Here is a 24,587-nt window from a genome sequence, read left to right as displayed (position 1 = left end):
GTTGCAGATGTCTGCTCGTGTCTTTTAGGAGACTTGGAGCATCCTCAACAATAACAGAAGAATGTGTAATTTCCTCATGTGGCCCGTGCAGACGAGAGATCGGGCTTTTTTTTAAGTTAATGTGAAGTAGATTTTGGCTCTGCTAGTTTAACCAGGGCTATTTACTCAGGAAATGGACTAATATTGGAATCGGACTACACCTATCGGAGCTGATTTTGATCTCATCAGTTCTCGTGGAGTAAAATTGATTATGATAACCATAGAACTGTGACCTAGTGCTAGCGTGGCAGCAAAAGCTGCCCTAGTCAGGTCATGTATTCTAATCAGTCAGGTCAAATCCACATTACAACATGACAGGAATAATGGGTGATGACTTACTGTAAGTGAATTAGTTAATTGTAATTAAATTACTTCACACACACCGAAACGTTGGAGCCTGATTCGATATAACGCCGGCATGTTTACGTGCAACCGTTGGCTACATAAGGCTACAAAACATTTCGTTGCCTGCTTGCGAGCCGTATCATATTAAAAGTACGTGAACATACCTCGAGCAGGCCTTAAATGGACGTAATCTCCCGAGCACCAGTGACCACCAGCACACGGTTTTTCCCCATCTTGTTCTTATAATAGACGCGTTGCAATGTTGTTGCGATGGTAACGACTGTATCCGGTCGCGTTTGAGTTGACAAGATAAAGCACCGTGATCGTAAAAGACAGGATGCGATGGTATCGGAATACAAGATTTTATTGCAGTATTCTGACATAGTGCAATCATGAGACCAAATTTGTCTGATCCAGGCGTCACGTGTTGTCTGTCTCAGACGTGTTGTCTGTCCCACACCGCTGACGTTTTTTTTTTTTTAATAACTATTGGCTGTCAGATATTTACAGTAGTACATCAGAAGACAAGCAACAAGGCTAAAAATAAACCAGCTTTTGGATTCAAATATACTGTACATGATGGCAACGCGGCATACATGTCTTTTACGGAGCCGATCAATGACATCGTTGATCAAATCGGCGAATTATGACATTAAAGCCGATCAGCATAAATGCTATTTATTGGCCAATACTGATCAAGCCGATCAGATCGGTGTAAGTCTGTTAAGAATGTTCAACTATAACTGCTAAAAGGTGCCTGTACAGTTGAAGGCTATCAATTAATACATTTAAATAACCATTTTAAGGGGGCATAACTTACTTACTTAGTTATTCAGGCTGGTGCTGTCCTAGCTAAGCTTTGTTGCATCAACTGATGAAGCCTGCTCGGATAAGAAGCGAGACGTCTTCTAAGATGACCAGAACAGTCCATTTGTGATCCATTCAATACCTTGAAAATGAAATGACCCGGATGAATGAGAATCTTCACAGGGTTTTTTGCTATTCATGGCAGGGCTCAGCCCCTATAGCCTCCCCTCCCACCGCAGGGGTTTTTATCATTTTTACCATATAATTATTGCTACTGTTGGGTGGCTATGCAAAACAAATGTCAGTACATTATTAAAGAGGTGTATCAATACAAAAAAGTGCATAAATACTGTATGTATGGTAACCAGTGACCACTGTATCAAAATGAGCCTTCTTAGTGAATAATTCTTCTTTTTTTTTTGTTTTTTTTATTTTTTTTTATTTATTTTTTTTTGTTTTTTTTTATTATTATTATTGTTTATTAACATTGGAAGAATCAAAACTCTGAGACCTCTCATGTAAATGACTCACTTGTGTCTCTAATCAGTGCCTCCTCTTAGCTCCTCCCACTAGTGCAATGAAAAAAATGGCAATTGCATCATGTGACTTCAACCAAAAATAGACTGGACTGAATATGGTTGCATTTACAGCATCTGTAGTTTTGTCTGTCTGTGGCTCTGAGGATGGCGGGCACCGCCCTAATTACATCAATGCACACATACAAAAGTAGACGTCAAAGAACATCTCCATCAAAGGTGGATATATATATATATATATATTTATTTATTTTATTTTTTATGCAGAAAGTAATAATTAATGACACTTTCACAAGTTCGTCCATTTGAAATGTCCTGCATTTTCAGGGTGTGGCCGGAGCCGTCATCATTGCGTCGGAGTGGAGTTGCCGTAGCAGCCCTGACGGGGCGCAGGAGGAGGGCGGCGGCGAGGGAGATGGACTCGGTGACGGGGCAGACCGGGGATTGGACGGCGACCCCGAGGGGGTGTGGAGTCCGGATATCGAGCAGAGCTTTCAGGAAGCTCTGGCCATCTACCCTCCCTGCGGCAGGAGGAAGATTATACTCTCAGATGAAGGCAAGATGTATGGTGAGGAAGTCTCTAGCTTCTTTAAAAAATATTACTTCTTCCAGTTTCATCTCTACAAAAAAAAATATATATATGAAAGGATCCCATAAAAGGTGTGTCAGAAAAGTTTCAGGTCTTGTCACAAAAGATGTTTCAAACGCTGACTTTTCCTCTTGAGTGTGGGCCAGACGATCACACAGCACATCGTCAAAGGGTTCCTGCAACGTTTGCTTCATTCAGTGCGAGACTTGTGGCAGCTTCACCATGGCAGCGCGCCTATACTCACAATGCCTTGAGCATCCGACAGTTCCTGCCCGAGAAGAATATCGGCGTAGCAACATACTTCACAAGCACTGGTTCGTTTTTTTTTTTTTTTTTTTTTTTTTTTTTTTTTTTGTCTTAAAACTTTTCTGACACAAGTCCTGGAACCTTTCTGGCACACCTCATATAACATTCTATGTAATGGCACATTTGGGACAGGAGCTTGGAAGACCTCTAGTGGATGGAATCCTTTTTAATTGACCTTTTTAAAGAAAATGGGATCGTTTGAGATGGCTTTTGTTGAGTGACACTAGTGTTGGTAAATACATGACAAAACAATCTACAACCTAATGTTAATAACGTGTTAAGTATGTTTTTATGCCTTATGTATTGAAAGCTTTGGTATGGGTCCAACATTCTGAGCATATTTTGTTGGTATACTTTTCTGTAGTAGACTCTTTGTCATGTATGGAGAGGAGCTGGACCCAAGAGCAGGCGGAGGCAGATTGATTGTGATGAACAGTTTATTTAGGAAGGTAATGGAGGTGGTCCTGGGTGCATTGACAGGCGGCTGGCGTGGCGGCAGGAATGAGGTGGATCAGGAACACGGAGGGAAAACACAGATAACAAGGCAAGACACAGGAGGACAAAAGGGAACGAGGAATAGAGTGGCTTACGTGAGGTAAATGGGTCGTGGTACCGCTGGAAGTAACTGCAATACTTTGGCGAGGATTTCCGGGAACAGCCGGGCTTATGTAGGTGATGACGAGGGCTGATTGGAGACAGGTGCTGAAAGAGAGAGGGGAGGGGAGAGAGAGGACACAAAGCCTCCTGCCAGGCTTCCCCGGGTGAGCCGTATAGAAGGACAGAGGACTCAGGGTGCAAGTGGAGATAGGCTTAAGCAAAGAGATGTGGAACGTGGGGTGAATTTTCAAGGACTGAGGAAGTTTCAACTGGACGGAAGGGGGATTGATGATTTTGGTAATGGGGAAAGGACCAATGAAATGCGGAGTGAGTTTACGGGATGATGATACCCCGAGGATAAGCTGACTGCTGCGCCCCACCGCCTTGCAGAATTCCTTCCAGACCTGATAAGAAAACTGGGGACCTCGATCGGCGACTGTGTCGATCGAGATAGCATGGAGTTTGAACACATGCAAGACAAGGAGGTTAGCAGTTTCCAGGGCGGACGGGAGTTTGGGGATAGGCACATAATGTAAACATTTGGAAAAGCGATCGATGATAGTGAGACGTTCTCAGGGGGGCAGGCCCACAGTGGGGGTCAAGTCCACAGTGATGTGAGACCAAGGGCGGCTTGGAATCGGCAAGGGGCGCAACAGGCCAGCTGGGGGCAGGTGTGAAGACTTCCCTCTGTCTGTTGCAGTCTGAGTTTCTGATGCAGTCTGAGTTTGTCCTTTTTTATAGCAGCACCAAACCAGACTGTGATGGAAGAACACAGGGCTGATTCGATGACCTGTGAAGAACTGCCTCAGCAGCTCCTGTGGCAGGCCGTGCTTTCTCATAAGCCGCAGGAAGTACATCCTCTGCTGGGCCTTTTTTTAGGATGGAGGTGATGTTGATTGCCCACGTCAGGCCCTGAGAGACTGTAATTCCCAGCAACTTGAAGGTCTCGACGGTTGACACAAGGCAGCTGGACAACGTAAGGGGCAGCTGTGGCGAAGGATGCCTCCTGAAGTCCACGATCATCTCTACAGTCTTGAACATGTTCAGCTCCAGGTTGTGTCGGCCGCACCACAGCTCCAGCCGCGCCACTTCCTGTCGATATGCAGACTCGTCACAGTCTTTGATGAGGCCAATGACAGTGGTGCCATCTACAAACTTCAGGAGTTTGACAGCCGGGTGCGTTGAAATGCGGTCGTTCGTGTAGAGAGAAGAGCAGAGAAGAAGAGAAGAGCAAAACCTTGGGACGCCCCAGTGCTGATGCTGCGTGTGGATGAGGTGGTCTCTCCCAGCCTCACCTGCTGTGTCCTGCCCGTCAGGAAGCTGTAAATCCACTGGCAGATGGCAGGCGAGACGCTGAGCTGGGGAAGCTTGGAGGAAAGGAGTTCAGGGATGATGGTGTTGAACGCTGAGCGGAAGTCCACCAATAGGATCCTCGCGTAGGTCCCTTTACTGTTGAGGTGTTCTAGGATGAAGTGCAGTCCCATGTTGACTGCATCATCCGCAGACCTGTTCGCTTTCTGGGTCGTGGGATCCGGTACAAACAGGCGGTTTGGAGGCCCGGTCTTGGGATCAGGTTGGTTCTTTTGGGCCTCGTTGACCACCTGCTCGATCTTCCACGTGGCTGCTCCAATGAAACAGGAGGACGGGTAAATGGGTTCGGGTTCTGCTGAGCTGGAGGGTGGCGAGTGAATAGTCTCTCCTTCCGAGACGGAAGGAGAGACTGAAATTGAACCTGATCCGGAATAGTGCCCAGCGAGCTTGTCGGTGGTTGAGACGTTTATCGGAACGGAGGTAAGCGAGGCTTTTGTGGTCGGTCCAAATGAGAAAGGGCTATTCAGTCCCCTCCAGCCAGTACCTCCATTCCTCTGACGGGTAAAAAAAAAAAAAAAAAGCACAGGGGTTTAGTTTCTGGTTAGTGGGATTCCGCTGCGAGAGGACAGCTCCAGCGTCCGAGGTGTCAACCTCCACCACGAACTGGAGGGAGTGGTTAGGGTGGCACAGAATTGGGAGCATTGGTGAACAGGGATTTGAGTTCACTGAATGCTTAGGAGGCTGTCGGGGTCCACTGAAAGAGGGGGAGCTGGTGGATGTGAGGCTGGTGAGGTGGATTTGCGACCTTGCTGTAGTTGCGAATAAATCGAAGGTAGAAGTTGGCAAATCCGAGGAAACGTTGCAGTTCTTTCCAGCTGGTGGGGATGGGCCAATCGGTGATGGCTTGGATCTTGGCGGGGTCCAGTTGTAGTTGTCCTTTCGCAATGATGTAGCCGAGGAAATGTACTGATGAGAGGTGGCAATGAGGGCTCCATCCTGTGATTGATAAAATTGATAAATGAGTCCAGTCTATGGCGGGGTTGTGAATTTGGAGTCAGGGAATACCAAGAACTAAGGGGGTCTCAGGGGTAGGAATGACAAAGAGGGAAATGTTTTTGCGGTGATTACCGGAAATGAGGAGCGTGATAGGCACTGTTTGGTGGGTGACAGGGGGAATGACTCGGCCATCCACGGCTGTGACTTTCTTCGGGAACAGAAGTGGTTGGAGAGAGATTTGGAGCTGGGGAATTACATCTTCATGAATAAAATTATTATTGGCACCGGAGTCAATAAGGGCAGTAATGAAGGTGTTATGAGTAGAAACTATGATGCAAGCGGGAACGGTCATATGGGAGGGAGAGCTAAAGGGAATGGAGGTTTGGCTCGCCACAACGCTCTCGATTCGCAGTAAGCCTGGTCTTTTGGTCGGAGGGGGGAAAGAGGAAATAAAATAACCGCAGTAAATGCACAGCCGCTGGATGACACAACGCTGACGTTCCTGTGGATGTAAATGTGTGTTACCAATTTGCATGGGCTCATCGGGTGCAACGGGAAGTGATAAAAGTGCAGTAGATGGTGTCGGGGGCAGGTGAGAAGCTGACTGCGTGCTGCTCGAAGTGGGAGAGTTTTGCGCGAGCGGACCCCCCTTTCTCTTGCTCTCTGTCAGAGTCTGTTGTCCAGACAGATGGAAAGGGCGATGAGATCTTCGAGAGAGGAGGGCTCGTCCCGGACCGCGAGCTCATCCTTAAGTTGTTCGGAGAGGCCGTTTGAAAAAAATCCCCCGAAGCGCAGCGTCATCCTACCCGCATTCACCTGCAAATATCCGGAACTCGATGGAATATTCCGCCACGGATTTAGCGCCCTGAGTGAGCAGCTTCTTTGTCCTGAATGGAGTGATCACATACTTTACGGAGTTCGGCGGAAAAGGAATCGAATGAAAGGAGTACCGGGGAGGAGTTGTACCATAAGGAAGTGGACTATTTTGCTATAAGTAGCTGCATATGCTACTTTGGATCGTTCGGTGGGATAACTGTACGGTTGAAGATTGAAATCGAGTGAGCAATTAAGTAGGAACTGGCTACATGTACCTAGGTCCCCTGCACATGTGGGTTACGCTCGAGTATAAAGGCAAACTACGCGTGGGACAGCCGCAGGTGACAAGGGCTGATTGGAGACAGGTGCTGAGAGAGAGATGGCGAGATGGCGCAATGCACCCTCCAGGCTCCAATAATGGTACTGCAGGGCAGTACATGACACTCTTTCATGTGTATTTAAGGGTGGTGAGGATGTGTGGGTTTATTTCAGAATTTTTGCACTTTCTCCCTTTGCGTAGTGCCCCCCACCTCCTTTTAATAATAAGGACAGTGGTAAACACACTTGCACGTTAAAGTAAGACCGATCATGGCCCTACTCACTTTGATGCATGGGCATTTTCTTGCAGCACGTCCTGAGGTGTCTCGATGAGTATTATCTACCAACCGTTGGGAAAGGCACAAAACATACATTTTTGTTTTATTAATCCAATTCTGACATGGTAGTGAGCTGATGTTTTATCAGCATTGTCGAAACTTTAAAAAAAAAAAAATTCCTTGAATCACGATAGCTTTGTCTGATTTAATTTCTCTTAGCAGAACATGGGATTCAACAAAGCTCTTCTTAGCCGGAATGGAAAGCCAAAAGGACGACAACCCCAATTCCATTGAAGTCGGGACGTTTTGTTCAAACTAAATAAAACAGAATACACTGATTTGCAAATCATATTCAACCTATATTTAATTAGAATACACTACAAAGACAAGATGTTTAATGTTCAAACTGATAAACATTATTGTTTTTAGCAAATAATTATTAACTTAGAATTTTATGGCTGCAACGCACTCCAAAAAAGCTGGGACAGGGTCATGTTTACCACTGTGTTTCATCAACTTTTCTTTTAACAACATTCAATAAACGTTTGGGAACTGAGGGCACTATTTGTTGAATCTTTGTAGGTGGAATTATTTCCCATTCTTGCTTGATGTACAGCTTCAGCCGTTCAACAGTCCGGGGTCTCCGTTGTTGTATTTTACGCTCCATAATGCGCCACACATTTTCAATGGGAGACTGGTCTGGACTGCAGGCCGGCCAGTCTATCACTCGCACTCTTTTACTACGAAGCCACGCTGTTGTAACACGTGCAGAATGTGGTTTGGAATTGTCTTGTTGAAATAAGCAGGGGCGTCCATGAAAAAGGCGTTCATTGGATGGCAGCATATGTTTCTCCAAAACCTGTATGTACCTTTCAGCATTAATGGTTCCTCTCTGATGTGTAAGTTACCCATGCCATTGGCACTAACACAGCCCCATACCATCACAGATGCTGGCTTTTGAGCTTTGCGTCCATAACAGTCCGGATGGTTCTTTTCCTCTTTAACCCGGAGGACACGACGTCCACAATTTCCAAAAACAATTTGAAATGTGGACTCGTTGGACCACAGAACACTTTTCCACTTTTCATCAATCCACCTTAGATGAGCTCGGGCCCAGAGAAGCCGGCAGCGTTTCTGGGTGTTGTTGATAAATGGCTTTTGCTTTGCATAGTAGAGTTTCAAGCTGCAGTTACAGATGTAGCGCAGAACTGTATTTACTGACATTGGTTTTCCGAAGTGTTCCTGAGCACCTGTGGTGATATCTTTTACACATTGATGTCGGTTTTTGATGCAGTGCCGCCTGAGTGATTGAAGGTCAGGGGCCTTCAATGTTGGTTTCATTGTATTCTGTTTTTATTTATGTTTAACACAATGTCCCAACTTCATTGGAATTGGGGTTGTCAAATGACCAAACAACATTAACATAACATTACATAAAGCGTAGTAGGCCAGTGATTCTCAACCAGGGTGCCGCAAGAATGTATCCAATTTACTTGAGTTGTCTGAATTCTTTTATTAATTATATCTGTGTTTGTCTCTGTCAGGGACCTATCGTGACAGGCAGAACAATTAAATGCTCTTGCGTTAGCTGGTAAAGGGTACAATACAGCTGTGTATTCAGCTGTTGCCATTCATACAACAGAATAAGTCATGGCTTCCTGGGAGGATGTCTGCTTGGTGTTCAATTAAGCAAGCCCAGATTTCACACCGAGTAAATCCATTTGTGAGTAAATTGGGAACAGATTATTTCAGGATTTTGTTTGGTGGTGTTCTCTGAGATTTTTCTCATTTAAAATTGGTGCCCAGTTGGCTCAATAATGTTTGGGAATGACTGCTCGAGGTTGCTAATGTTAGTTTGTTCCCTTCTACATTCATGACACCTCCTCTACGCTGTCCTTTGAATTTATGCTACAGCAATTTCTACTCTACAAAAGGACAAGTCTCCCTCAGGAGCAGTTGCAGGCTGCAGTTTAAGTGCGTGTCCTGTTTTGGGACTTGGAGGTGACTGCCCTGTCTCTGAGTCAGCCTCCTTCGTCTCATCTGGGATATTCTTTGTTCTGGTAAATCTTCTAAGCTGTTATGACTCAGCGACATTACTTCCCAGAAGGAGAGACTGTGATGTTTATGTTGTTAGCACGTGTGTGTGTTTTGGCCTGGATTGGATCAGCTCAGCGAGGCATGATTAGATCGCCTTTGTCCCGATCCTCTTTATTTCTTATATTTGCAGCAGTGAGTAGACGAGCAGCTGTTTGGGTGTGGTTGGGAAGGCTGGGAGAGAAATGGCTGACCAGGCGGTTTGTCCCAGCCACATTTTGGAAGCCTATTAACTATGATGACCTCCATTCTCCTTTTTCACTTCATCTCCCGTGGACCTCTGCCAGCAACAACTACCAACTTTGATTTTCAATTTAAGGGAGTCTATAAAAGCCTTGCAGCAGTCTAAAGTTAATCCTCCATATGGTTCAGACTATTTTTACTGTGATGTTCATATTCAGTGCTTCATTTCAGGTTTAGTTTTACATACAAATACAGTTTGGGATTTTCATAGATGTAGTATGAATGTGTCAGACCACATGCTATATATAGTTCAGTTGACATGTGATCTTGGTTGAGAGTTATCATTTTATTATGTCACATTTTATGCTGTTTTATAAAAGTGTGAAGTTGTAATTGTAAACATGAAATCTAAACTGAAATATTGTTGGGAATAAACAAAAAATATATGGTTGCTTATACTGTGTTTTCTGAATACACATCTCAAATTTTGGATTCCATTTCAGTCCGCATGGTTCATTAAGGGGGAGGGGGGAGTATTTCCCTGTCTTCCATGCTGAAGTGTTTCAAATCTGTCAGATTTCAAAATCATGACCCATGAAGGTAATTTACTCACAGATTGGCTTTACATCATTTTTATGATCCACAAATTTGTTGCCGTTCTGAAATATGAAATTCCTTTCTATATTTTGACTCTTTTTGGGGGTACTCACCCACCTCTAAAATCTCAGCACTGTTAAAAATACCGCTGATGATTGTACCAGTAATAAAACCACAGGTACGTGTGTGTGTGTTTATTTATTTTTTTGTAAGTTATCCTCAGTAATAGGATGTTTCACGGTGAACATGGTCTAGTGACTGTCTACAGTCGGTGGTGTAGTGTCTTTTTTTTTGTTTTTGTTTTTTTAAAGCTATTTTTAGTTATTCATATACTGTAGTAACTAAACCTAAGAATGTATCAACTACAGTTAATGCTCCAGCCTCAAACGGGTGTATTTTGACGAAGGTTCACGTGCTAAAGTTGCCCCCATCATGACGATGCCGCGAAGTTTCGTACACATCTTAATGGATTATTTGGAACTGTTCATAAGTCCCTCTAGCTTGACTAAAGCCCAAGTTCTGGCAAAAAAAAAAAAAAAAAAAAAAAACAACAAAAATCTACATTAAAAGGTTTTACTTTAAACAGTGTGCTGGTTGTTGTCATCGTGACCGACTTCAGAATTTCCTGCAGTTTGGCAGTCTGACAAACTTGCCCAAGCCTGACAATTTCTTTTTTGTGTTCCTGTAAGGTAACAGAGAAAAGCAAAACATTCTTGCAAAGAAGAGGATGAATGAGTAGCTTTGAAAGATAACCTAAAATTCTCAGTACTGTATAAACCAGTTGTTTTCTGTTGGACAACATTCACGCTTCAAGGATGAGTGCCATTGTGATTATCATTTCTCTTTCTCACCTCTAGGTCGAAATGAGCTGATAGCTCGCTATATTAAGCTTCGGACAGGAAAGACACGCACACGCAAACAGGTACGAACACCACATCACTTACAATGCTGCAATCTATGAGCCATCTTTTATTGTTGTGTATCCACACAAGTTTAAAAAAAGAAAAAACAACATAGCTCGTCCTTGTAAAAATGTTGTGTCTTTTCTAATATTAACCCTGGCAAATAGGTGTCTAGTCACATTCAGGTTCTGGCCCGCAAGAGGGTGCGCGAATACCAGGCGAGCATCAAGGTGGGCACTCGCCGGAGTAACTTCATCCCTCTGTGCTGATGTTCTGTCGTATTTTTCTTTTCCTCCTATCCTCTTTGCTGCCTTCCTTCCTACCGTTACACCCGCCTTCAGGTCTCTAGTCACCTGCAAGTCTTGGCCAAACGAAAGTCTCGTGAGATTCACTCTAAGCTGAAGGTACACTCACTCGGTGTCGCTGCCATGCTTCAGTCTCTGCTCTGCCTCCCAACCCAATCCACATCAACCCTTTCGATGAGTCGAGGCTGACTGGCATGTCCTTTTTGTCAGGGAAATAACCTTTTTTGCTACATTGAACTTGGGGAACAAATTTCTAAATATAAAGCACTGTAAGGGAAGAGAATAGGGAATAATTAGTGCATGATGGCACTTTGAATACCATTATTGGGGCTTTGACGTTGGTATAGATTGCTAATGGGCCTTAATGTCAATAAGATTTGGTTTGGATGTACTGTAATTCAGTATGTTCCGACTTTGTCCATTAACAGCTGAACGGGTTGAGTGCATATATGTTCAGTTAAAAATTGAGCTTTACGCGATCAGGATTTTTAGGGCCAATCAGCGAGTTTAAAAAAAAAAAAAAAAAAAAAAAAAAAAAAACTAACGATCACCGATCCGATCACAAGCTGAAGCAATGTGTCTATTTGAATTTCCTGTTCATTTACTGCATATACTTGTATACTTAATTACTCCCAAAATTATATTTACAATAAATAATGTATCTTTGTTGCTCTTATTTATATCAATGAGGCATAATGACAGACAGAACATATGAATGGTCTTCTATTAGATGGCAGGAAGTACATACAGTAATTAATGTATCCACTTTTTGTGACATTTTTGTTTGTTGGTGTGCCGTGAGATTTTTCAATTGTAAAATATGTTCCTTAGCTCCATAAAGGTTGGAAATCACTGCTCTAGTCAGATCGTGTATTCTAATCAGTCAGGTCAAACCAACATTACAATGTGACAGAAATAACAGGTGCTAACTTACTATAATTAAATTACTTTATTGTAATTAAATTACTTCACCCACACCGAATCTTTAGAGCATGATTCGACAAAACGGCGGCATGTTTACGTACAACCGTTAGCGCTAGCACTAGCTTGCTAGGCGACATAACGTTTTTGTTGCCTGCTTGCGAGTCGTATCGTATTCAAAGTACGTAAACATACTTCAAGTCTTAAACAAACCTCCTCTCCTGTCCTGAGCACCGACCGGTGACCACCAACACGTTTTTGTCCTCATAATACAGTCTGTGCGATCCACTCTTGTTGTCGTCGGCATGGTAATGAGTGTATCCGGTCGCATTTGATTTGACAAGATAAAGCCCAGGGATCGTAAAAAATGGAATGCGGTGGTATCGGAATACAAGATTTTATTGCAGCAGTCTGACATCGTGAAAGAGCAAATTTGTCTTGTTTGATCCGGCATTACGTGTTGTCTGTCCCACACCGTTTTTTTTTTGGTTTTTTTCATAGCTCTCTTGGCCATCAGACATTTACAGTACTACGTCAAAAGACACACGACAAGGCTAAAAATAAACTAGCTTTTGGATTCAAATATACTGTGCACGATGGCGACGCGGAGCCAATGTCTTTTGCGGAGACGATCAATGACGTCATTGATCGGATCAGCGAATTATGACCTTGAAGCCGATCAGCATAAAAAGCTAATTATCGGCCGATACCGATCAGGCCGATAAAATCGGTGTAAAGTCTTTTAAAAATGTCTCAGGTCATCACAGCTTAACTACTTTTTAGGTTCTCCTGCCCGTTTTCTTTCCATTTTCTCGAGGCATCCACTCTAAATTTATGTTGGTGTTTCGAAGTCTGTGTTGGCAAACCTTTTTTTTTTTTTTTTTTTTTTTTTTTTTTAAAATAATGCACGAGTACTTGTTGCATGAGATTCAGTTCCTGGCTTGGCTGACCAAAGTGTCACATGACCCAGCATGCATACGCGGAAATGCGCGGGGAAGTTTTGATGAGCCCTCATCATTCATGAATTCTTGGATTTTTTTTCTGCTTGTAATGTTCTTCATGTTCACGCTCTTGGACATTTCCCTCAGCTTTTAAGATCTTTCCTGGTTTAGAGTTTTTGTGTGGTTTTACCATGTCCAGTCACAACATGCTTTGTCAGCCAAATATATTAAAGTACCTGTTAGTGCTCTGTTTTCTGTTATAATCTTAGATGACAGTCACATATCCTATCATTTTAATAATGTATTTCGGTTTAACGTTTGTTGGATAATAGCGTATATGTTAAGTATAGCACAGCAATTCCCCTTGACTCTTAATTGGGACTATGCTGAATTTTTAATTTGACATTTCTTCTTTGCCATAGGCCATGAACTTGGTAAGTTTTGGTCATACTATTACAGCATTCTGCTTTTGTGCTTAATTTGGCTTCACAGTTAACACTTGCCCTCAATGCAGTGCAACTTCTGCATACAAAATATCTGCTAATATATATTTTTATTTATTTATTTATTTGAAATGGCTTTAGTACAGTCATGGTGGCGGCTGCAGTTTTCTCTACTAGCACCTACGGCTTTGGCATCTCACTGTATCTGCTTTGCACTCTGTTCTGGATCCCTCGTAGTTATTGCATCATGCTGAAGTATTTGAAGACATGCATGTTTGGTTATTTGAAGACTTCAAATTACCTTTTAGGTGTGAGTGTGAGTTTCTGGCCATCACTACAAGCAGACCCATATACATTTGGATAAGCTTCAAGCTGTATATAAAATGGATGGATGGAGTATCGTGTATGCAAGCTGGCTTGCTGTCAGGAGTGGCCAAGAGTGTCACTCTTTGTCATGTTGACTTAATATCTCTGGATTTGTCAAGGCGGAACAACATTATTTTTGTTCTTGTCCATGTTAAGGACCAGGTTTCCAAAGACAAAGCACTACAGACAGTGGCCAACCTTTCATCAGCACAGATTGTGTCTGCAAGTGTGATGAAAAGCCAAGCTTCTTTCCCTCCACCAGTCAGGGTAAGAAGACGCACATCAAACTTACAGCACTCACACATCTGGATAAAAGACTCTCTAATAAAGGTTGCTATATCCCCTCTCCGCTCTTTTCTTTGGTCTAGTTTTGGCCCGGCCACGTGCCAGGACAGCCTGGGCATTCTCAGGAGTAAGCTTCCGTTTTGCCTGACACGGTCGCTTGAAGTGCAATCAGAGAATCTTGCCAGCTGAAATTTGTACAGTTTATTAATCTTGCCTTTTCTTTTAGCATCAAGCCCTTTGCACAGCCACCATACACAACACTAGCAGCGCCTGTTCCTGCACCTGTCAGTAAGTACAAAAGATCAAACTCTGCATAACTGTACTGTAGGGCAGTACATGGCATGGCATGTAAAATTGCCTCGTGTGGGGGGGCATTGTGACATGAAACAGAATGTAGCCAATCAAAGAAGCGCCCCGACTCAGGAACAAGGAAGTGGGTTCAAATAGAAACAAGCATGTTACCGGATGTCGCTTTTTGGTATAAAAGTGGGTTCCCCAGATGGCAAGAAGTGTCCTTCAACGCACCCGCCTGCGGTCCCTTCAGAAAAACTCTGCAAACATCGGCGCATACCCGGAAGGGACTGCTCGTCTTTGATTTTGTGAGATCACATGAGATTTCTGCCGAGAAGGCCTTTTTTTTTTTTTTTTTAATTTATTTATTTATTTATTTTTAGATCGGTGGAGGAATATAATCTTTGTGTGTGTTGAATGGAGCACCCCACTCACAATCTCAACAAAACCATGAAATGTCAGATTTTTTTTTTTTTTTTTTTTTTTTTTTTTAATATATCTTTCTGTGGGTTCAGTCATAGATCATAAACTTTTAAGATTTGAAAAATCATTACTTATGTACCAGACCTTATCTTTCATTGCTGTACTGTACTTTGTTCTTACTTCTCTTGTGTATTGAATTTACTAAGAGATTTACCACAACGGTGCATTATTTATGACGGAAAATGTAAGGTTAACGGCAACACGTTTTCATCTGTTCGGCAGGCTATGAGCCCCTGCCTCCCCCTCGCCCGGCAGCAATCGCAGCTCCTGTTTGGAAGGACAGAACGATTTCCTCGGCGAAACTACGGCTTCTGGAGTACTCTGCTTTTATGGAGACTCAGAAAGACAGAGAGATGGTACAGTCCATCGTCAGTGGGACGTTCGGGTCCATCTTTTCTACTTGTTTCCCTTTCCTTCTTACCATTTTGATTGTCTCTTCTTGCAGTATAAGCATCTGTTTGTGCATATTGGCCCATCCAACCCCAGCTACAGTGACCCTGTACTGGAGTCGATAGATGTCAGGCAGATTTACGACAAGTTCTCCGAGAAGAAAGGAGGCCTGAAGGAGCTGTATGAAAAAGGGCCCCACAATGCTTTCTTTCTTGTCAAGTTCTGGGTTAGTAGTCTTCACTGCCATAGGACTGAGCAAAAATACAAAATGGGATACTTACTAATTTCATACCACAAAGGTTTCATGTGAGTGCTTTGTGAGGTTATACCCTGCTCCTCCACATGGGGGAGGAAAAGTAGCAATTTACAGAGCACTCATTCACATACTGATGACATTTGGGATACAGTTTGTAGTTTTAGTTCTATAATAGTCCACATTGTAAAAGAGCTACATTTTGCTAATGCATTTTTAGGCAGATCTGAACAGTGATCTCGAGGAAGGTTCCAGTGCATTCTATGGCGTGAGTAGCCAGTACAGTGGAACAGAGAATATCACAATCAGTGTCTCGACAAAGGTCTGCTCCTTTGGCAAACAGGTGGTGGAGAAGGTTGAGGTAAGCAAAGCTAGAAACCACTTTCAATCCAAGTAACCATCAAAACGCCAGCAAGTTGTCAGCCCTCTTTCTCCCCACACACCTCAGACAGAATACGCACATACGGAGGGAGGCAAGTTTGTGTTCCGCATCCATCGTTCACCTATGTGTGAATATATGATCAACTTCATCCACAAACTCAAACATCTACCGGAGAAATATATGATGAACAGCGTGTTGGAGAACTTCACCATACTACAGGTTGGTACATGTGCCTGGCAGTGTGGAGTTAATGCTGGTAGCAAGATTACAAGAGTAACGAGTGTGTTATAGTTTTTACACCATCATAGTCTGAGTCACCACTTTTCACTGGTAAATAACCACACCCACTATGTGATCATCCATTTGTCATATTGTCATATACTCAGAGTACATCTGCTCAGAAAATTGAACATGTTCCTTTTAGGGGGAAAACCCCAGTGGCTACGGAAAGTCTTCAGACCCCCTTAAATGTTTCAGTCTTTGTTATATTGTAGCCATTTGCTAAAATCATTTAAGTTCATTTGTTTTCCCTCATTCATGTACATATAGCACCCCATATTGAAAGAAAAAAATGGAATTGTTGACATTTTTGCAGATTTATTAAAAAAGAGACTGAAATATCACACAGCCATAAGTATTCAGATCCTTTGCTCAGCATTTAGTAGACGCACCCTTTTGAGCTCATACAGCCATGAGTCTTTTGGGGAATGATGTTCTGTCAGGTTGGATGGTACAAGTTGGTGGACAGCCATTTTCAGGTCTCTCCAGAGATGCTCAATTGGGTTTAAGTCAGGGCTCTGGCTGGGCCATTCAGGAACAGTCACAGAGTTGTTTTGAAACCACTCCTTCGTTGTTTTAGCTGTGTGCTTAGGGTCATTGTCTTGTTGGAAGGTGAACCTTTGGCCCAGTCTGAGGTCCTGAGCACTCTGGAGAAGGTTTTCGTCCCAGATATCACTGTACTTGGCCGCATTCATCTTTCCTTCGATTGCAACCAGTGATCCTGTTCCTGCTGCTGAAAAACACCCCCACAGCAAGATGCTGCCACCACTATGCTTCACTGTTGGGACTGTATTGGACAGGTGATGAGCAGTGCCTGGTTTTCTCCGCACATACCACTTAGAATTAAGGCCGAAAAGTTCTATCTTGATCTCCTCAGACCAGAGAATCTTATTTCTCACCATGTTGGAGTCCTTCAGGTGTTTTAGGCAAACTCCATGCAGGCTTTCAGGTGTCTTGCACTGAGGAGAGCCTTCCGTCGGGGCCACTCTGCCATAAAGCCCCGACCGGTAGAAGGCTGCAGTGATGGTTGACTTTCTAGAACTTTCTCCCATCTCCCGACTGCATCTCTGGAGCTTATCCACAGTGATTTATGGGTTCTTCTTTACCGCTCTCACCAAGGCTCTTCTCCCCCGTTTGCTCAGTTTGGCTGGACGGCCAGCTCTAGGAAGGGTTCTGATAGTCCCAAACGTCTTCCATTGAAGGAAGGCCACTGTGCTCTTAGGAACCTTAAGTGCAGCAGAAATGTATTTGTAACCTTGGCCATATCTGTCTCTTACCACAGTCTCTGAGCTCTTCAGGCAGTTCTTTGACCTCATGATTCTCATTTGCGCTGACATTCACTGTTAGCTGTAATGGCTTATATAGACGGGTGTGTGACTTTCCTAATCAAGGAGAATCAGTATAATCAAACACAGTTGGCCTCCATTGAAGGTGTAGAACCATCTCAAACATGATCAGAAGAAATGGACAGCACCCGAGTTAAATGAGTGTCACAGCAAAGGGTCTGAATACTTGTGGCTATGTGATATTTCAGTTTTCTTTTAATAAATCTGCAAAAATTTAAACCATTTTTTTCTGTCAATATGGGGTACTGTGTGTACATTAATGGGGGAAAAGAACAAACTTAAATGATTTTAGCATATGGCTGCAATATAACAAAGAGTGAAACATTTAAGGGGGTCTGAATACTTTCCATGCCCACTGTACATCTTTCTTTTCCTCATAAATTCAGTAAAATTATTTAAGAAATGAAATGACTGTTAGCTTTGCGACCAGTTATGTCCTTTTCACACTGCCGTGCGCTGTCAACCAACCCATTCATTGTGTTGCTGCTGTTTGGGGGGGCGGGGGTTCAATTCTGACAGCATTGCACTGTAGCAGGCAACACGTCCAATAGGAGAGGTAGAGATTTCAGCATGAAAACTGCTCGAGACGTTGACGGAGTTGTACAGTAAACAACATTGAGATGGTGGAGGAAATAATAATTACAGAGCAGCCAAATGTTACAGAATGTCAGTATTTTATTACGGAAATCACTTAACACTGACTTATGGCAGTAACACCGATTGTTCCGGACATTTGGAGGGGGGAGGTCCAAAGTCCGACATTACCAGCCAGTACCCCGCAAAAACCAAGCGCTGTGTGAAAAGGTCTATGGCATGCTCGGACTGCAATACACAACAAAACGAAAAAGGATAACAGTAAACAAATATTGGTCGAATTGCGACTTGTCCTAGCTTTGAGTCATTTGATTTGAGAGCTGCCACTGTATTATTGTAGATTGTGATTACACAAGATTAGGTTACTGGCGCTGGCCGTTAGTCATGTTCTGACCTGCGCTTTCTCCTTATCGTCCACCAGGTGGTGTCCAACAGAGAAACTCAGGAGACTCTGTTGTGTTTCGCTTTTGTGTTTGAAGTTTCCACCAGTGAACACGGAGCACAGTACCACGTTTACCGACTAGTTAACGACTAGCGCGTAATGGGCGCGCAAAGACTGTCCTGACTGTCTTACCTGTGTTGCATCAGTCAGCCATTTTCAGCTCAAGAAAACAGATTCTCACACACACAAACAGTGTACGCCTCCCCATCACTGCAAAGTGCGGTCATAAGCAGATCACGCAATTTGAAACACTAAAGTCAAAACAAAGTGTAAATAATCTGTTCATGTTCGGTTGTCCTTTTTTATACATGTTCACGAAGAATAACTAGCCTCTGAAAGAAAAGTGCTGAAGCATTTTAGTTGGTTTAAAGTGAGCAGATCTGAGTGGTGATGCGTTCGAGGTCATTGCCAGCGAAGCCGACGTGTCGTTGACTTAATATAGAGGGAGCGGTGACTTTGAATTTACACTGGGTATAAAGGTCTAAACACCCCAGTTCAAACTTTTTCGTGAGGGGAAGCTAGAAATAAGCAAACTGTGATCGTGTGGTTGCAAAAGTGTGCACACCCTGGGTTGTGGCTGTGTTTGGAAGCAAGCAGTCAAATTCCAACTTCTGTTAACTCATTCACTGCCATTGACGGCTGTTGAATTCAAATACCAAGTCCCCTTTCATTAACCTCAAATAATGTTTAGATGTTTACTGTCTTTTCGTGACTTTTTTTTTTTTTTTTTTTTTTTTTTTTTTTGCTTTCTTGCAGAAGCGTAAAGGTTTTGTGCTAACACCGACTGGTATTTGTGAACTGTTCATAATTCCCTCCACTTTGACTAAGGCCCACCTGCAGAAAAACAGCCCAAATTATGATGCCGCCATCATGCTTCACTGTAGGTTTGGCGGCGTTTTGGTGCTAAGCCGTGTTGTGTTTGTCAAACTCTGCCCTTTGGAATTATGGCCAAAATGTGGGGAAATTTGTTATGGTTCGATAAATCCAAAATTTTACGTGTGTTTGGGTGATTTCAAGTGTGGTTTTGCAAAATGTAGCGGGGTGTGGATGTTTTTGTTTGTAAGATAAGGCTTCCATTTTACCAGCCCTGACATATCAAGAAGACGGGCAATGTTTGTCTCGTGTACTGAACAGCCACTACTTGCCAGACGTTCCTGCCGCTCCTTCGTTTTTGCGGTCGGCCTCTTGGGAATCTCCTTGATGAATTTTCTGATTGTCTTTTCATCAATTTTGAAATTTTGGATATGCAGTTGTCAGTAGTGCAATGTTCTCCACTTGATGATGGCCGCCGTCTTTTTTTATTATTTTTTTATTCCTTGGAAATTCTTTTGTACCCTTCACCTGACGGATGTCTTTCCACCATGACATCCCTCTGAGGCTTTGGAAGCTCTGTTGACCATGGCTTGTGTTGGCAAAAGTGACTCAGAAATTGTCAGGAAAGTTATTAGAGGGTGTGCTCACTTTTGCAACCACATTATCTCATTTATTTTTATTTTCCTTCTCAAAGATTTTCTTTTTTTTTTCATTTGAGTTGTACAGACTATAGGTCACATTAATGGTGAAAAGTTTTGAAATTATTTATCTTGGTCTCATTTTTTTTATGTCACAAAAATCTGGCATTTAAACGGGTGTGTAAACTTTATATAGCCACTGTAGATTTTTTTTTTTTTTTTTCTCTCTATTTCATCACTCTTATCGTAACTACCATAACTGTCTTCAGCTGTTCTGTCTCTAATGACACGATAACCTGAATCAGTCAAAAGTGCACAAGTTTGGAGAATGATGATACATGAGAAGATGGGAATTCAAATTTTGAATGAAACAAATAGTGATGAGTAGTCCCTTTTTAAAAGTTGATTGGGAGTAAGAAAAGAACAAATTCGAAAGCAAGTGTTCAAGATTGCTTTCGTCTTTCTGGCCACAAAGTCATTGACGCGAAGGCGTCGGCGTTTTGAAAGGAAGATAATTCCCCGAACTGTTTATTTGCACCGGCACGGTGGAAGATTGGTTACCGCATCTGGCTCACAGTTCTGGGGACCGGGGTTCAATTCCCGGCCCCGCCTGTGTGGGGTTTGTATGTTCTCCCCGTGCCTGAGTGGGTTTTCTCCGGGCACTCCGGTTTCCTCCCACATCCCAAAAACATGCGTGCGAGGTTGATTGAAGACTCTAAAATTGCCCGTAGGTGTGAATGTGAGTGCGAATAGTTGTTTGTTTCTATGTGCCCTGCGATTGGCTGGCGACCGGTTCAGGGTGTACCCCGCCTCCCGCCCGAAGATAGCTGGGATAGGCTCCAGCAGCCCGCGATCCTCGTGAGGATAAGCGGTAAAGGAAATGGATGGATGTTTATTTGCTTTTGCTGCATTATTTCTACCTCCGTGTGAGTTGGGATTCAAATGTGCTTTCATAAAGCCCTGACCTGAGGAGCACTGACGCACTGTATAGGACATGTACACTACATTTTTAATGGTACTTTTTATAAGCCAAAATGAGTGAAATATACTTTTTTTTGTAAAAGCAAATGATCTTTTTATCAACACAAGAGCTAATACTCTAAAAGTCTTTTTTTTTTTTTTTTTTTTTTTTTTTTTAAACGTATGCCAGCATGGTACAGTCCGTGTTACGGTAACCCACAGTGCACTGGGGTAAAGTCCTCTTAACTGACACTTGCGTTTTGTTTTGCTCTGTGGTATGTCTTAGCCTCTCTGTACACTTAAGCATTATTTAGCAACACCTGTTAGTTGACTATCATACCCTCAACTACTAGCAGGATTATCAATGATGTGAACGGTGACAATGATGTGTGTTTTTGTATTGGCACCACGAAAGTTTGAGCCAGCACTTTCACTCGTCAATAACCACAATCGCTGAGCCACGTGCCGCCGTTTTTGCCGTATTCCTGTCTGTAGTCACATCTGCTCATGAAGTACATTGATTATGTGCCTCTTGGGCTATGCCAATAAAATCATGGTGTTTGCAGGACCCACCAAGTACTGTTCCAGTTCTTCAAGTAACCTTTGGATTACAAATGTCCAGGCTGTGAAAATGTGTCATTTAATGCCATATTTGAAATGTGTGTGTGTGTGTGTGTGTGTAATTGAAGGGTTTTATTCGAAATGGAGCAAAGTGCACCTGTTCTAGAATCAAGCTGCTTGTACAACATGCATAGCGCATAATATCTGCTAGGTGGCACTGTTGCCTCACATTTACTGAACGCTTAAACGTCTACTGTACATAAACCTGCCAAGCAACTGGCTGACGAATCTGGTAATGCTTACAAATATTTGTACACCGTCACATGGTCAGTTGTACTTTAGGTGGGAGCATCCCTACATGAGTAAGACAGGACTCTTTAGCCAATCTTTAATGTTTGTAACTTGCATGGTCAAATTTTGCGCCTGAGTTAGGAGTCCATGTTGGGACTGTAGTTTTGACTGCATTGATTGACTATTTGTGTGTATTGGGGGGGGTTTGTCAAAGTTTGATCATGTCATCAATTCTAACAACAGCGTTGTTCACATAAATACGAGTGTGTGTTGGCTCCTGTCGTGACAAATTCGTTGAGTGAAGTGCAAGTGATTTGTGGCTGTATAGCCTACTATTGTGTCACACGTTGATGCCGCAATTGCTTTACGCGACCAAAAAGTCGAAGTGCATTTTTTTTTTTTGTTGCCTCATTTCCCTAATATAGCAAATTAACCCCTTAAGGGGGGCTTTACACTATCTGCAACAAACAGTAGGGGTCCATTTGAATTACATAAATCCAAAAATTACACTTCTATTTAAGTTTTTCTTTTTTTTTTTTTTTTTTTCCCCTGAGACCCTATTGTATTGCTATTATTACTATTATTATCCAGTTCTAGCACAGGACAGTGCCTCAGATACTTTAGAAATCAAGTTTAGCATAAAGCCTAAAAAGTACAGTACTGAATATGTAATATTCTTGTACGCCACTCTTAACTCTCAAGTTTAAACATTAACTGTGCTTGAATGTAGGAAAGTTTCAAACGTTTTTGAATAAATCTATCGAAATGTACTGCACAAGTTGAATACAATTCGACCTAAATGTGTAAAAACAAAGTTCATAAAGCCTTAATGCAGATATATTGAACTAAGTTAAATACAACTGAATTGTATTCAGGCAGTGAATATCCTTCATGTACCACTAGAGGGAGACTGCATACCACACTACAAGAATCACTAGTATAGACATTTGTCTTAAATGGCAGTTACTGTGGATTATTATTATTTTATTTTTTTAAGGCTAAATAGTTTTCAACCTAATATGAAACAATTTGGCCTTTGTTTGAGCTGTTGTAAGCATCCATAGTGACGCCCATTGTTAAAGCACTGGAACTTTACAGACATAACATTGAGTTGTTGCTTTGTAGGTGTGAAGGGTGTGGTGGGAAAATGTACACTTGCACAAATGTAACCAAAAAACAATCCGGTTATGCGCTCACATGACTGTGTTTAATTTATTTTTTTCCCCTCCTCCTCGTTGTCACGATGCGCTTCGCTAAGCTTGCTCGTGCCGTGACCTGTTCCACCTCGCCAACATAATCCTCGTCCGACTGTTTGAATAGCATTTAATGGTTTGCTCGAGATTGAAACCAAGCGTGGAGGGGGAGGGGGAGGGGGGGGGGGGACTGACAGTTGTGAATTTTGTTGGAAAGGAGGAGAAACTTGTGTGCAGTGAGTAATAATTAGTTTACAATCTAAGCCAGCAGAAAGAAGAAAGAAAATGGGTGGAGAAGAAACTCAAAGCAGTGAGTCACGATGTCCCGTCACAACACCGAAGGTCAACCTAAACTCACAATTGTTGTCTGGTGTTTCATTCTCACAAGATCCGAACGTAACCGAAGCCCAACCCAAACAAGTAACGCTTGCTTCTTATCGTCCGAATATTATCATGGTTTCTCATAGAGCTGCACATGGAGGCGTTACAGTTCGGACACAAAATGTGTTTTTCGAGAGGTGGAATGCAGAAAACGAGCTTCGAAGTGAGTCACCTCACGTCTGTCTACCTGCGAGAGTTTCACTCAAAAAGGGGCATGGAGCGGCAAGCAGAAAAATGTTCAGCGTCACAATTATGGACCGGCAATTTCAAGGGAATGTGAGGAGTCGCCCTGAAGGCCAAATGACAGCATCTCCATTTTCACAGCGGCTAGAAAACCTCGTCCGACTTCAGGTCTCGTCCAACTGAGGAAGAGGTTCCTAATTGGACCCCCAATAGTCGGAGCTAATGGAACGGCAGCGTCGGTGAACCCAAAGTCCTCGAAGAAACCAAATCGGAAGTCTCGCGTATAGGAAAGGAGCGAATCCTACTGGCCAAGGACGGGCTTGTCTTTCGCCATTGAGGGCTGCTATAGAAGGACGTGCTCTAAAAACACCCCGCGTACTTTCTGACAACCTTTCTCGGGAACATTTTCGGCCCTTTGTCTTCAAATATATAAGTCAACATCACCCGCTACTAAATTGTGTGAGCATCTGTAGTCAAACCGATAGAAAATCCGGACTGTTCAGAGACACGATTTGGTCAAGCCAGGCCCCGATATGAGCAAAAAGTCCCCTCGACCACATCGTCCTCTTTAATTATTCGCCATTCTCAAGTTCTTCGGCTGCTTTTCAGGCCTCAAAACGTCCGCCACCAGCGTATTGTTTGGCTTGCTAGAACCGTCGTCAGCTTTGCTGTTGCCACTTTTGCCGTCGACTGGACCAGCACGGGAGGGCCGCCCCACCCCCACCCCCTCATTGCAATCACATTCCTGGGTCAGTTTGACCTTTGTTTCGACTGTCCCTGTATATCAGTATTGACTCCTTTACTATTATTATATCACACATCATAATGAAATATACTCCTCTTACAGTAAACCCCTGATATATATATATATAATATTGTTTTTCATTATTGCACATTTTTTTTGTTTTTAACAAGCAATTTAAGGCAATTGATAGTACAGGTAGTCTCTCCGGGGTGCAAATAAATTTTTTAAAATGATTTATTTTGATATTTTCGCCATTTTTCTTACCCATTGCTCTTGCTCTTACTCTCTCTCAATATGTTTAAATGCGCGTGTATTGTTTTAAAAGTGTGTTTGAAGACCAAGTTAAAAAAAAAAAAAAACACTTTTTTTTTTTTTTTTTTTTTTCTT

The 24,587-nt window shown here is 42.8% G+C and overlaps 1 protein-coding gene across 5 annotated transcripts; it reads left to right on the top strand.

Annotated features, from left to right (window-relative positions):
- Window positions 1–1,862: 1,862 nt before the first annotated feature.
- tead3a (TEA domain family member 3 a) lies at window positions 1,863–21,414 on the top strand. 5 transcript variants are annotated; one of them, XM_061696881.1, is made up of 14 exons: window positions 1,863–1,946; window positions 2,055–2,295; window positions 10,670–10,734; window positions 10,882–10,932; window positions 11,056–11,118; window positions 13,304–13,315; window positions 13,847–13,957; window positions 14,059–14,102; window positions 14,202–14,263; window positions 14,972–15,105; window positions 15,195–15,365; window positions 15,613–15,753; window positions 15,841–15,993; window positions 18,415–21,414. In XM_061696881.1, the coding sequence occupies exons 1-14, from the start codon at window positions 1,875–1,877 to the stop codon at window positions 18,526–18,528; spliced, it is 1,434 nt and encodes a 477-aa protein (XP_061552865.1). In that variant the 5' UTR covers window positions 1,863–1,874; the 3' UTR covers window positions 18,529–21,414. The 5 variants fall into 5 exon arrangements, with proteins under 5 accessions (XP_061552865.1, XP_061552847.1, XP_061552873.1 ...); XM_061696863.1 differs by having other exon boundaries at window positions 10,882–10,944; XM_061696889.1 differs by lacking the exon at window positions 11,056–11,118 and having other exon boundaries at window positions 10,882–10,944.
- The last annotated feature ends 3,173 nt before the right edge of the window (window positions 21,415–24,587 follow it).

The sequence above is a fragment of the Phycodurus eques genome, chromosome 1 (genome assembly GCF_024500275.1).
Source record: "Phycodurus eques isolate BA_2022a chromosome 1, UOR_Pequ_1.1, whole genome shotgun sequence".
Lineage (NCBI taxonomy): Eukaryota > Metazoa > Chordata > Actinopteri > Syngnathiformes > Syngnathidae > Phycodurus > Phycodurus eques.
Note: the sequence above shows the minus strand (reverse complement) of the source record. Positions and strands in the feature narration are given on the sequence as shown.